Source organism: Neopelma chrysocephalum, unplaced genomic scaffold (assembly GCF_003984885.1).
Source record: "Neopelma chrysocephalum unplaced genomic scaffold, ASM398488v2 Primary Assembly neopelma1_61b, whole genome shotgun sequence".
Classification (NCBI taxonomy): Eukaryota; Metazoa; Chordata; class Aves; order Passeriformes; family Pipridae; genus Neopelma; species Neopelma chrysocephalum.
In genome coordinates this window covers 1546091-1558886 of record NW_020897717.1, presented here as the reverse complement: position 1 = coordinate 1558886, position 12796 = coordinate 1546091, and the positions used below count along the sequence as shown (strand labels likewise).

The 12796-nt window shown below is 40.5% G+C and overlaps 1 protein-coding gene across 2 annotated transcripts in view; it reads right to left on the bottom strand.

Moving 5' to 3' along the window:
• GLP1R (glucagon like peptide 1 receptor) overlaps positions 1–12796 on the bottom strand; it is an 88730-nt gene that overhangs the window by 2467 nt on the left and 73467 nt on the right. Inside the window, exons 9-13 of one of the 2 annotated variants that reach the window (XM_027681875.1) lie at positions 9413–9482; positions 8598–8686; positions 4302–4440; positions 3388–3429; positions 2867–3267 (exon numbers count right to left, since the gene is read on the bottom strand). In XM_027681875.1, coding sequence (XP_027537676.1) covers positions 2998–3267; positions 3388–3429; positions 4302–4440; positions 8598–8686; positions 9413–9482 — 610 coding nt within the window. In that variant the 3' untranslated portion in view covers positions 2867–2997. Of the gene's footprint in view, positions 1–2866; positions 3268–3387; positions 3430–4301; positions 4441–8597; positions 8687–9412; positions 9483–12796 lie in introns of those variants that run through there. The other variant, XM_027681877.1, reaches the window with a different exon arrangement.

Genomic DNA, 12796 nt, shown 5'->3' with positions numbered 1-12796 from the left:
GCATGAATGTACTGACTGACAGAACAAGTCAATGAGCAATAGAAATAGGTACCTTCAGGTCAGTCAAAGGGAGGACATAACAGGCTACAGCTATGATACAAATAGCCTGCAAGATTGAGATAAAGTGAATGGAAGACTGGAACAAAAGACTGTAGGAAAGGATCTATCTTAGGAATGGATCTGCATGACAGAATATAAATTTTCCCTCCAAAGGTTAGGAAAAGGATAGGGAGCAGCTCTGCTGTCTGTGCTGAATTGAGGTTTTGCCTAGATGGCTGTGAATGTATAACCAAGGGAACAGCTTAAGATTTATTTTGCAAAGAGGCAGTTCTCTAGCACAGAAGTAGACCTACAGATCTTTCAGCAAAATAATTATCCTAGTAACTTCCATGTGTCAATAAGATTCCCCAGAAATAAGCTCTACAGGAAAAAAGGAAACCAAGAACAAACGTCCCGTGATATGCTGATTTTGTCTGGGTAGAGTTAATTTTCTTCATAGTAGCTAGTATGGGGCTGTGTTTTGGATTTGTGCTGAAAACAGTGTTGATAATATAGAGATGCTTTTTTTATTGTTGAGAAATGCTTACACAGTGCCAAGGCATTTTCTGCTTCTCATCCCACCCTGAGATCGAGTAGGCTGGGCATGCACAAGAAGCTGGGAGGACATCTGCCTGACAATGGGAAGTAGTCAATGAATTCCATGTTTTGCTTTACTTGCATGCACTTTTGCTTTACCTGTTAAACTGTCTTTATCTCAACCCACGAGTTTTCTCACTTTTACTCTTTCAATTCTCTTCCCCATCCCACCAAGGGGGAGTTAGCAAGTGGCTGCGTGGGCTTAGTTGCCCCGCTTAAACCATGACACATGAGAAAGGGCAAGAAGAAAAATGTTTGTGTAGCATATTTTGAAAGGGAAGAGGTAGGAAAATTTGAAAAAGATGGTGATGGAGAGTTAAAGTGGAGAAGACTTCTCATAGAGACCAGTTGATTGAGCTTAATGCAGCTAATGGGGAAGGATGTTGAGAGTGTGGCAATGAATGTGGAATCTGATTACAAAATAGTTAAATTCTGGCAAAAAAAAATCTCAACAAATCACAGTGAAAGGAGAGTAGGTCTGAAATGGGATGGAATGGAGCTGATGGAAAAGTTTAATGAGTTGTCCATATGGAGAATGAAAAGAAATTACAAGAAAAAGGGAGGATTGGGCAGTATTTAAAGAATTCAAGAGTCCTGGCATCAGGACAGATTCTTTAAAGTAGACGAGAGTAAGTGTACTTCCATAGTAACAGGAAAGAAGCAAAAAGGAGAACCAAGACTACAGAGAATTAAGCCTGAACCATCTTAAACTAACTGATGGAAAAAGGCAGCATCTCCATGGTTTAAAATATTTCTTATAGAAAGCAGTACTAACTGCAGAAAAACTGGTCATATTAACCCTAGCTCATTTTGCAAAGAACATTGGTGGTGACAAGCAATCTCATGAGACCCTGCTGTTGGCTTCAGAACAAGTTCAGAGAAAATCCAGAATCTTTCAAGTGAAATAAGACTTCAATATGAACATATTCTAGTGTTTTTCCAGAAGTAGATACTAGAAAATTATAACAACAGCACTTCTAGCTAAATTTCTACTCTTGATCTGGGCACTAGGACTTGCAAAGCTCTTTCATTCTGTATGGTTAAGGAAAAAGAAAAGGAGTCAATGAGTTACAGACAAAAATGAAATATAGACCACATTGCAAACAAGGATATTCTTTGGACACATATAGTGTGTCAGAAGACAAACAGTTTCTCATTTAGTTTAGGAAAAAATTTCTCATATAGAAAAGAAATAGAAGAGACTTTATTTAATCAAACTCTTTACATGGATTTATTTTATGGATGCTGATGACTGGGCTTGACAAAATCCTACTCCCTTCTTTTAGCAAGAGCTGGAACAAGCAGAATAATTCATCCTAGATTGTCTGTCAGTGAAGCTGAGCACACTGTGGTTAGATTTTATGAACTATATTACAAAGGCAAGAGAATTATAGTAACAAGAGATTTGAAGGATCTCTTAGAAACATAGATAGGCTATTACACAGTAAGCCCCTAAAATGAAACAAGCCTACCTGTTTCAGGTTTGTAATAGAGTCTGGGTTATGATGTAACTTTGCTCTCATATCATGTGAAGGAAATTACTGGACATTACTCAGGAGAGGCCTGGCTGCAGCAGCAGAGGGGACGTATGAGCAAATGCCAAAGTGAATCAAAAGAAATACAGAATGCACCAGGAGACAGTGCTGCATTTCACGATTAAAGTACACCTGTAAAGCTGTACAAGGAATTTGAAACAAATATTCTCTAATTAATACTTGAGTAAAGCCTGCTGCTACCTATCTTTAAGTTTCACAAGCAGTACAATTAACAGATTCACTTAAACAAAATCTTACCCACAAGCTACAAAAGTAAACATTCTCCTGCAAGGCTTAGTTCAGGATGCTGCTTTTCTGTTGACTCCAGCCTGGCCATTATGGCACAAGTAGCACATTTTTCCACCAATTCAAATTCCTTGATGAGGCCTGTCTCTCAATAGGTGATCTTGAATTACCATGTCATGGTTAAAAGTAGATTTAGTGCGAGTGTAAAACACATTAATGCGCATTTAATTTAATAATGTACTGCCAAATGGGTAGTGTTTGCTTCCCTTGAAAATCTGGCTGCTGAATGAATGAATGATAATAATCACTTAGAAGGTAACATGAGGAATTCCTGCAATGTGGAAATAGAATTATACCCTTTCACCCAACAAGGCTGGGATTCAGCAGAATCCACAGGAGATGGTATTTGCAATCAATTACTCAAAGCCAAAGATACATTTCTTCTGGGCCTGTGGGAGAGCTCACCACTTTGTGAAGTTCAGTTTCTTAATGAGAGAGTGATTATGTCTTCAAGAGCTGAGCCACAGGGAAACCAAATGAAACCAAACTATACAGCAATAGCCATGAGGATTCTCCAGCTTCAACAGTCAGTTGAGTTGAGTTCACAGAATAAAAAGGGCTCCACTCCCACATTCACCAAAACAAGCAAATAAGAAGCACTATCAGACAGATTAAGAAGAACAGCTATAATTCTTAAAAAAAGATTCCAGCAGTACAAACTGTACAATTGTGAGCAAGACAATTTGTGAGATTCTACATCTACAAACAGTGACCCTAAATTACACTGCCTGAATTCCTTCCAACAACATTTGTCTCTTGAGTTATCCTGTGCAGCTGTGCAGGGAAGGATCTGTAAAAAAAGGTGAAATTTCTGAAAAAGGACAATTTAGCAGTTCAAGACCATTTTCAATTTCCTTTTCCTACAGTGTATGCTGATAAGGCAAATGGGAACAAATGGTGTCTCTCTTACCTCATTATTGATGAAACAGTAAAGAATTGCAACCATCAGCCCCTGAAACCAACAAAAACCAGAAGAACAGTCAGCAGAGCAGTTTCCTTCCTTTGTCAAACAAAACTGCAGTCTACAGGCTCCACACTGGCATGTCCATGATAAGACTGAAGGGTGGAGACAATCTTTGGCCCCTGTCAGCTCTCATGGTAGAGGAGAGGTTTGACCAAACTATATCTCAAAGCACATGATCTTAGGAAAAATGAGTTACTGTTTTCTTCAACCTGTTATTGTTGTTAAATGATTCCTTTCCCCTTCTTTTTCCTTACCTAGTTTCAAGTCATAAATACTTTATAAGTGAGCAATTCACAGTTGTCTTAAATACATCTCTGTGCTTGATAAACAGGGGATTAGTGAGTGTGCAGGGAAACTAAAGGAATAAGGAGACTCTTTCAAAATAGCCTTTACCTAAGGCAACAGTTAAATAAAAGTCACAAGAAGCCTACATCCTCTTCACATGCAGTTACAGCTGTAGACCTCTCACAGCACAGATTTTCCAAGGAGTATCAAAAACACTGGAGAAAGCACAAAATTTGCTTTCAGCAATGCCATGATACAATTACAGGAAATCACAGACACTTTTGTTATTGCCTTGAGGTGAACCATAGGAAGTAAATATTAATCTATGGACAGGAATATCACTTTACTGCATTAAATTTAAGACACTGAAAATAAGAGTATGTGACACTAACATCTAAGTTGGCTATTAAAAACTAGTCCTTATACTTTCCCTTTCACTGTCATAATCCTGTAACATCCAGTGCTAAACTAACAAATATAAGGAACAGGGAACATGCAATGAATGAGAGAGAAAGCAGGTCCCCAAATAGCAGCTAAAAAGTATCTTATGCACATGTGCACACTGTGAGTGCTACCTGGAATGAAGCAAAGGAGAGTTCAGTAAAAAGCTTCACAAAGCGCAGCATCCCTCTGGCATGTTCATCCGTAATAAAGGCAAAGATGACCTCATGGGTCCCCAGCAGTGGGATCAGAGTCAATGTAGACTTGGCCAGCCTAAGACCACAAAGAAAGAAAAAAACACAGTGCCACTGAATAGACCATTGTTGATCCAAATGATCACTGAGAGTCAGTTTCTGCATTCTGCTTCTGACACACTGTCAACTTTGGTAAGTCACTGTACCACTTTGTGACGCAAGGTCCTCCTCCAGAGGCAGCAGGAAAAAAAGAAATCCTCAAAATAACCTTAGTAAGTTTCCATATTATTTAACTCCCCCTACCCCTTCACTGCAGACCATTTCTTGGTGAGAGCTACTCTCTGTATCCAGCTGAATTTAACCTGGAAAATCTTCCAAACTCAGAAGGAGGCCATGTGCTTTCTTGTACCTGTGATGTCTTCCTGCATATCTTTTTCTCCACCTGTAATTTGGGAAAGATGACCAAACCCTACTTTGTTGATGGCCTGAAAGAAATAATCTGTCAGTAATTCGAATATTTTAAAAGTATCTTGGCAAAGGGAGGCGTACTTGCTATTCCACCCTGTGGTGTGTTAAATCTTCATTGTAACTATCTGTAACTGCGGAACACTTTGTCAAAGCAATTAAGCTGCGTTAAAGTGAGTGATGGCTCCATGATTTAAACAGCAAGTTCAAAGACACAGCTAGCAAAGGAAACCAACCTGGAATAAAACATTTTTCACGTGTGAGAGAGCACTGCTCACGAGATACAACCACAGGAAAAAATTCACAAGAATGATCCTTAACTCTCTTTTGATAGACAACACCCAACAGGATAATGAAAGATGCCTTAGCATCACATGGGAGCTTCCTGGGCCATAGAACATATCAAGATCTCACAACAATTCAGTAGATACGAAATCACTCATCTAGCAGGGCTGTCACTACTAAGCAGATCTTGTGTGCCTGCAGGCTACTGGCTGCTATTCTGAATCATGTAATCATTCAGGTTGGAAGGAACCTCTGTACATCTCTTGTTGAACTCCAGTTCACAGCAGGTTACTCAGCAAAGTTTCAGCAAAGTTCTGAATATCTCCAAGGTCCTCCACATCCCCTTTGGATCTCTCTTCCAGTGTCAGACCACTCTGATTGTGAATTTATTTTCACCTGAGCTGCAATTGGAATTTCTCTTGCTATAACTTGTGACCTCTGCCCTTGTCCTTTCACTGTGACCCTCTGAAAATAGTCCAGCTCTATTTTCTGTATAACCAACACTAGCTGAAGACTGCACTTAAATCGTTACTTACTCTTCTGTTCTGTGGACTGAATAAACCCATTTGGCAGCACCTCCTCCTGTGTCACCCGGTCCAGCCCCTGAACTGGTTTGGTGCAAAATTGATGCAAGACCCATGAGGCTGGAGGCAAGGGACACATTGTTTTTCTTATACTGGGAAGCCTCAAGGTGGACACCAGAAGCAGTCTCATAAGTGCTGAATGGAGGGGATCAGTCACTTCCCTTGACCTTCTGGCTCTGCCCTTGGTTGTGCAGCCCAGTGTGCAGTCAGCCTACACTGCCACAAGGGCACACTGCTGAACCACATTCAACCTATTTTCCTCCAGCCTCCCTGCGTCTTCTGTAAGTTCTCCCCAGTAAGTGTGCATCCTGTACTGCTGCATGAGGTTATCACAAAGCAAGTGCAAGGTTCCTGCCAGCCCACCCACTGGCCTGCCAATATCCCTGATACACAAGGACCAAAGGAGGATGAATCAAAGCAGCTATTGAAATTAAACAGGTTTACACATATAGATAAGCAGAAATGTAGCTCTTAGTAGACCCAGGCACACCACTGCTTTGGGGGATAGGCAGCCTGTTTAAACAAGCAGCTTACCAGCAAGCCTTGTGATGCAGGCTGTGCTCCACCACCACCTGCCTGAGATAGAGAAGTGGCACCCTGAAGCTGAATTGGCCCTGGGTAAAAATAAGGAGTTGTGTAGGTGTACAGCAATCTCCTTGCTTATTTAATCAAAGCTAATTGCCCTAGATGGGATACCTGGAGAGTTCTGCCTTAAACTGGAAGCCATGCAAAGTTCTATGAAAAGGATTCCTGGGTAAGCAAAATCCCCCTGAGCAAGGGGAGAAGTTTCTCTGCAACTCCAGTCCTTCTGTAGAGAAAACAGGTTTGCTGCCATACTGAACAGTGAGCTTGCTGTGGGCAAGTGGGCAACAGGAGAGAGGTGAGAGACAGACTGGCCTGAAAGCAAAACACTTTTCTCCTTTCTACACATATCTAAACTAGTGACCTTCTAGGGCACCTAGACTAGTCCTTGCTTAAAATAACCCATTCCAGCATAGCAGTTCTGTCTTTCCTCTGCCCAACATCTCTTCCAGTGACTTTGAGTGGAAGAGGGAAAAGAAGTCTGACACAGGAATCTCTGATTACTGGTCTTGTTATCATCAGAGGTATACCAATGAACTGAACTCTTTTCAGTAAAAGACTTCTCCAAAACTTCTACTTACAACCACCGACCTCCAGACAGGCCACCAAATCTATAGTCTTCATCAGTGAAGAAGAAGGCTCTGTTGCTGGGTAAATTCTTTCCTGATAAAACCCTTCTGTTCACACAGCAGATTTTTGAACATGTAAAATGAAGAAATGTATGAACACGCACCTCTGAGATGATGGCTCACCTGCATCAAACCTTCCTGCCACTTGCACAAGTCACAAGGGCAAAGGCTTTCTCCCTTGACAGGGTAAATTCACAGTCAGACTTTTAAATGGGTTCAAGCCATAAGGACCGGAAAATCCCTCCCTTACATCACCACAAATTTTATCCTGGCAAATAAAGCTCACATATATTCAAATAAAAAAAAAAGAAAAAAAGGAGGCTTGAAAACAAAGCTCATTAAAACAAGTCTTTTTCTCTGCTTTGAGCTCTAAAGATGCATTAGGATTTCTAAACTTTCATGTGAGGTAAAGCAGGTAGGTAACATACAAAGCAACTCTACACTGTGATAAGAATGTACCAAAATACATGCTTTGTCTAGCTTAGAAGGCTGCAGCATTGAAATACCCAATTTCAAAGTCGCTAAGTCCAGCTCCAGTAGCAGTCCAGCTGCCACAGCATGTAGCTCCACACTGGAAAATTCAATAGCTAACTTGTTATTCCCATATTGTTTTTCAGACTGTAATACAAAAGTATTCTTCAAGATGCAGAAATGAAGGATGCAACCATGAATCTTAGCAAGGTGATTAAATAACAGGAAGAATAGAGACACAGATAGGGTGAAGCTTGAAAAACAAAAACATTTCTGTGATAACCCTGACATTTCTCTTGAAACATCTCATCCATTCAAGATTGAAAGTTTGCCCCAATAACAACTGGCATGAAGAACAAGGAGCAAAACTCAAAATGACCCGTCTTACCTTTCTCAAAGTGAACCCTTTTATTTCTATCACTCTTTTTTTATTTTTTTTTCAAAATTGAATAGGATAGGATATTTCCTTTGGGAGAAACCTACAGTGACCAAGTAGTCCAACTGCCTAACTACTTCAGGGCTGTTCAAAATGTAAAGCATGTTATTAAGGGCACTGTCCAAATGCCCCTTAAACAGTGACAGTCTTGTATATCGACCACCTCTCTAAGAAGCCTGTTCCAGTGTTTGACCACCCTTGCTGTAAAGAAATGCTTCCTAATGTCCGGTTTATACCTCCCCTGGTGCAGCTTCAAACCATTCCTATACATCCTATCACTGGATACCAGGGAGAAGAGCTCAGCTCCACCCTCTCCACTTTCCCTCCTCAGGGAGCCGCAGAGAGCAATGACATCACTCCTCAGAGCCCTTTCCTCCAAACTAGAGAAGTCAAAAGTTCTCAGGACATTCCTACCAACCCTTGCACCAGTTTTGTTGCCCTTCTCTGGACGCTTTCAACGACTTTAACATCTAATACTTGCATGTGCTGCATGTATTTTAAAAATATCTGCTTAATTAATATTCATCCAGTCTAATGGAAGACTGTAAAGTGACAGACATCAAGCCTTTGTTTATCTATAACACAGGTATAATACCTGCCCTGGCTTTACTGAGGCATTTCTGGGGACCGACTAAGCAGCTATACCAATGTGTGACACCACACCTGTGCATTACTCAAGGGCTGTGATTTTTAACCACCTTTGTCAATCCAGTCATGTTGTATACCTTCTTGTCTACTTCTATTTTGATGGGCACGGAAAGTGCCAGACCACCATAAGACATACCTGCATTTTATGTCAGTTTTGCACATCAAATTAGCCTGTAGTTTGGAGATGATGATGCATATAACTCTGATAAAGATGAGGAAATTTACCTGGAGGAACGAAAGAAGGATTTATATCATCATCATCATCAATAAACACATGTGCGTAAGTACTCAAGAAAGCTGGTTTGTGTATGCATGCGCAGGTCTCTGCATCCTGCTACTCTGCAGCTGCAGAATTTGGTACGTAACTCAACTCCTTGCTAAGGAGTTGTGCTCTAAATGCATATTGTGAATGCACAAGTTGTCTTTGAAAACACAGGCGCTTCATTAAACAAAGCAGGGAAGCCTACCTATTCTCTGGGGAGTGAGACACTATGAAAATGTGGGTTGGCCCATTTGCCTTGTCTTGAGATCTGATACTGACACAGTATCGTGGCTGCAGAACATGGCATTTCTACACAACACCACACATTTTGTGGCTCTTTTGCAGTCCAGTACGTGAAATATTGTCTCCACCCTCCCTGCACTACCTGCCATAGCTTTCTGTTCACTGGGGAATTAACTGGACTGCTGCAGCGTGCTGTTTTGTTATCATTTCCTGCCACTACAACATGACAGCATGTGGTCAAATTAAACAAACAAAAGGCTAGTCTGGAATTCCAGTGATAGAAACCAATTTGGTTTCATAAAATCACATTTCTGAATGAAAATGCCAATAGCCTCAAAGGTTATTAGCCTTTGGACATGCACAAGGGCCATGTGTGCATCTTTGTACTATGTCACGTCCTGTTCTCATGGAAATCCGCCAGCTCACAGCACACGCTTCATACTCACTCCAATGGCAATGAGAATGGGCAGTCTGATGATCAACCAGTAATTCATATTATAGTTTCTGGTCCAGCAACTAGGAAGATGACAAAAAGGAGACAAGAAGGAAAAGTTTCAGTACATTACTAAAATCTCCTGCTTTTCATTCTGTCACAGCAATGCAGATGGAAAACAATATTAAGGACTAGATACTAGGAAAGCACATCATGCTGACATGGAAACAGAGGCAATTGCTTCTCAGAAACACTGAATGCTTTGTACGATTGCAGTTATCATAATCCAACTGGATACTACTCACTGGCCTTTCTTGCCCACTAATGGCTAGCTCTCCTCCACAATTTGCTATAAATTATCATCCATTAATTGTGAAGATTTATTCCATTAAAACCAAGGTCAAATTTGTCATATGGCTGAAAGAAGAAGCAGGGGAAGGGGAGTCTGTTTGAGTCAGATCTTTCTTGTGTGGTTCCTAGCCTCCTCTTTCTGCACTACTTTTATTTGTCCTTATTTTCATAAAGGACCTAATTTCAGCCCGGAGAAAGCAACTGAGGCAGCAAACTCCAGTTCCTTCAGTGCATATGCACAGTGTTTCTGGCCCAAAGGGAGTTTTAAAAATTATAAACAAGTAAAATCAAAGATGGGAGCAATAGTTCCTAACTTTTTGTTGACCTGAGCCCTCTGCCAAGTAAGCAGCATGTTGCAGGCAATATAATCCTTAATTTCCCCCATGAGTCTCATTTTAGCTTTTTAAATTCCTGTCTCCTTGTGCAATATTGGAGAACAATGACAAGAAAAGTGATGCCTGACAGCTACAGTTTGGGATTGCTGGTTTGAAGTGAACCTTACATGGAGGGATTTGTACATCTAGTCCTTTTTGGTTCTGCTCTGGCCACAGCCAGCGACCATCACCAACTGTGATGCACAATGGCCCAGGTGTTAGGGCAGTGCTCAATTGTTGCTGCAATGACAGCATTCTTAACATTTCTATGAAATAACTTTGTTAGCCTCCTGCCATATTGCTCAGCATTACTCAAAAGCAACAGTCACCAGTAAAGTGAGCAAGTTTCTGAGCTACACAGGCTGTGAAACACAAACTAGAAAACAGCACTACAGAAAACCTAGGTTCCTTCACAAAACAAGTTTCTCTTCCTCTCCAAGTTTCATCTCTCATCAAAACATACATATGCACAATTTTCCATAAGATTTCTTAACAGACCTAGGAAACTTCAGCTTGGGTGATGGTGGTGGAGATGAAACCCTCCCAGCCTTGAAGTGGGACAGTCTAAGGGGAAAGAAAAAAGAGCAAACCATGCAGTATGTGGGAGCGATCCATGCTACAACCACACAGCCACATGTGCCCACAGACTAGAGAGGAAAGTGTAGCAGCTTGGCTGTGGCAATTCCACATTCCCTTGCAAGTCCGAGAAGGTCCCAGGATTTCATTTTTCTTTCCATTTCAGTTTAATGCGTGTAACAAGCATATTATTGCCACCAGCAGCTCTATGACCTACAGCTCAATCGTATTTTAGATATTGTAGAAAACAGGTGTACAGACTGTGTGCAGTCAGCATACCTGAGCTGGAATCTGAGTAACAGAAGAACTTAATTGGTACGTGTGACTGGGAGCCAGCTTCATGGAGCCTTTGAAATTAATTTTATTTGAACCCCTCAAAACCGATGAGATAACAGGCATTGCTGGAAGTGGAGTTCTAATTTTCTCACTAGCTGCAATAGATGCAAAGGCAATTTAAAAATTTCTTTATAATAACATACACTGAGAAACAATTCTTTACATTAACTCTGCTACAATTCTGCGTGTGTTAATTTGCTTCCTGTGCCACATAGCAGTTTTAGCTACTTTTAAATTTAAACAAATGTGTGCAATAAAAATACCACTACAGGTCAATTAAAATGTCATGGCTATTAAAGTGTCCAGAAAATAAAACTGGTATATCTGTATATGATTTCTTGCCCATTTGTGCCTTCTGTGATTGTCACACTGATAAATACACCAACATCTATTGTGCTTGGGATCTATCCCTGCAGTTTGCTCAGCACCACTCAGAAGATGCTTGGCAACTAAAAGCCTCAGAGCCACAAGTGGAGAATTTGTCCAGTGAAACAAATGCTACTGGGAAGCTTCTGTCTTTGCTTACCAATCCTGTATTCTTTCTCTAAAAGTGAAAACACTAAATTTTTACCTTGAAGAGCTAGAGCTGAATGGCTCCATTTTTAAAAAAGGATTGTAGGCTGGCTGTTTTCCTCCCATACTTTATTGCAGACAGGAACAAAAATGTGTAAGTATCAGCTTTTTAGGCACGGTCTAATAACTAAAAACAGCAGCTTGCTTTTGAATTTACTTCTAAACTAGACAAAGTATTTTTCAATAGCTCACTTTTAAAACATAATTGCTTTCTAAAGGAGTTTATACCTGCACATGTAAGGAAAGAAGAAGCCAGTGTGCAAGCAAGTCTTGCAGGCTTTGGTCCTTTATTCAAATGGCTACGTTCACAGGACTGCCTCAAATTCCCAGCCTTGATCACATTTACTTCCAGTTATTCTTCATAGCCAGGGAAATAGTTAAGTCACAAATGAAATTTACAGCCCGCTGCACATCCACAGTGACAGCACTATGGCAAACAGCATGAAGGATATCCCTGGCTGCTCCAACAAATGCCCGCCCAAGGCACAGAAATCTTGCCTTTCAGAGTAGCTGCTGCACATGGTTATTTATTGCTGTATTTTACAAATATTTAGACAAGATTTAGAAAATTCAATAAGGTGCAAGATTGCCCCTTTTAAGGTCCGCTGAGGGCAGTGAGTGACAGTTTTCCCTAATAGAAAACATCATTCAGCTCTGAGCACCACATAATATAGGAGGCTCAGTATGGGCACTTTGAATACATTTTCTACATCAATGGGAAGATATGTCCATGGAATGCTGCCTGCTCAGAGACTGCATGGTCTCTATACCTATTCTGATAATTTCAACAAAACTTGCAATATATCAGTACAGCCACAATCTTGCCACAGAATATTGTCAAGTCAACCTTGAAAAGGAAAGTCAGAAAATCCTAGCATTGCTTAAGCCAGAAAAAGCAGCTTTGACTGAACTGGTTCAGTACTATGAAGAACACTAAAAAAAGGGCTGGTTCTTAATACTAACAAACACCACAAAAATGTCTGACTACATTGAATTTTCACATTGCAGCATCCCTCCAGCAAGGATTATGTCTGGGGCAAAAAAGAAAAACAAAAAAAAAGAGGAAAAAAGAAAAAAAAGGGGGGAGAAAAAGAGGACCTTCTACAAAAGTTTGTCTGGGTAGTTTGGAAACTAAGTAAGAATAAAACTCATTAAATAGTAAATTTATAATAGAAATTAAATACCAT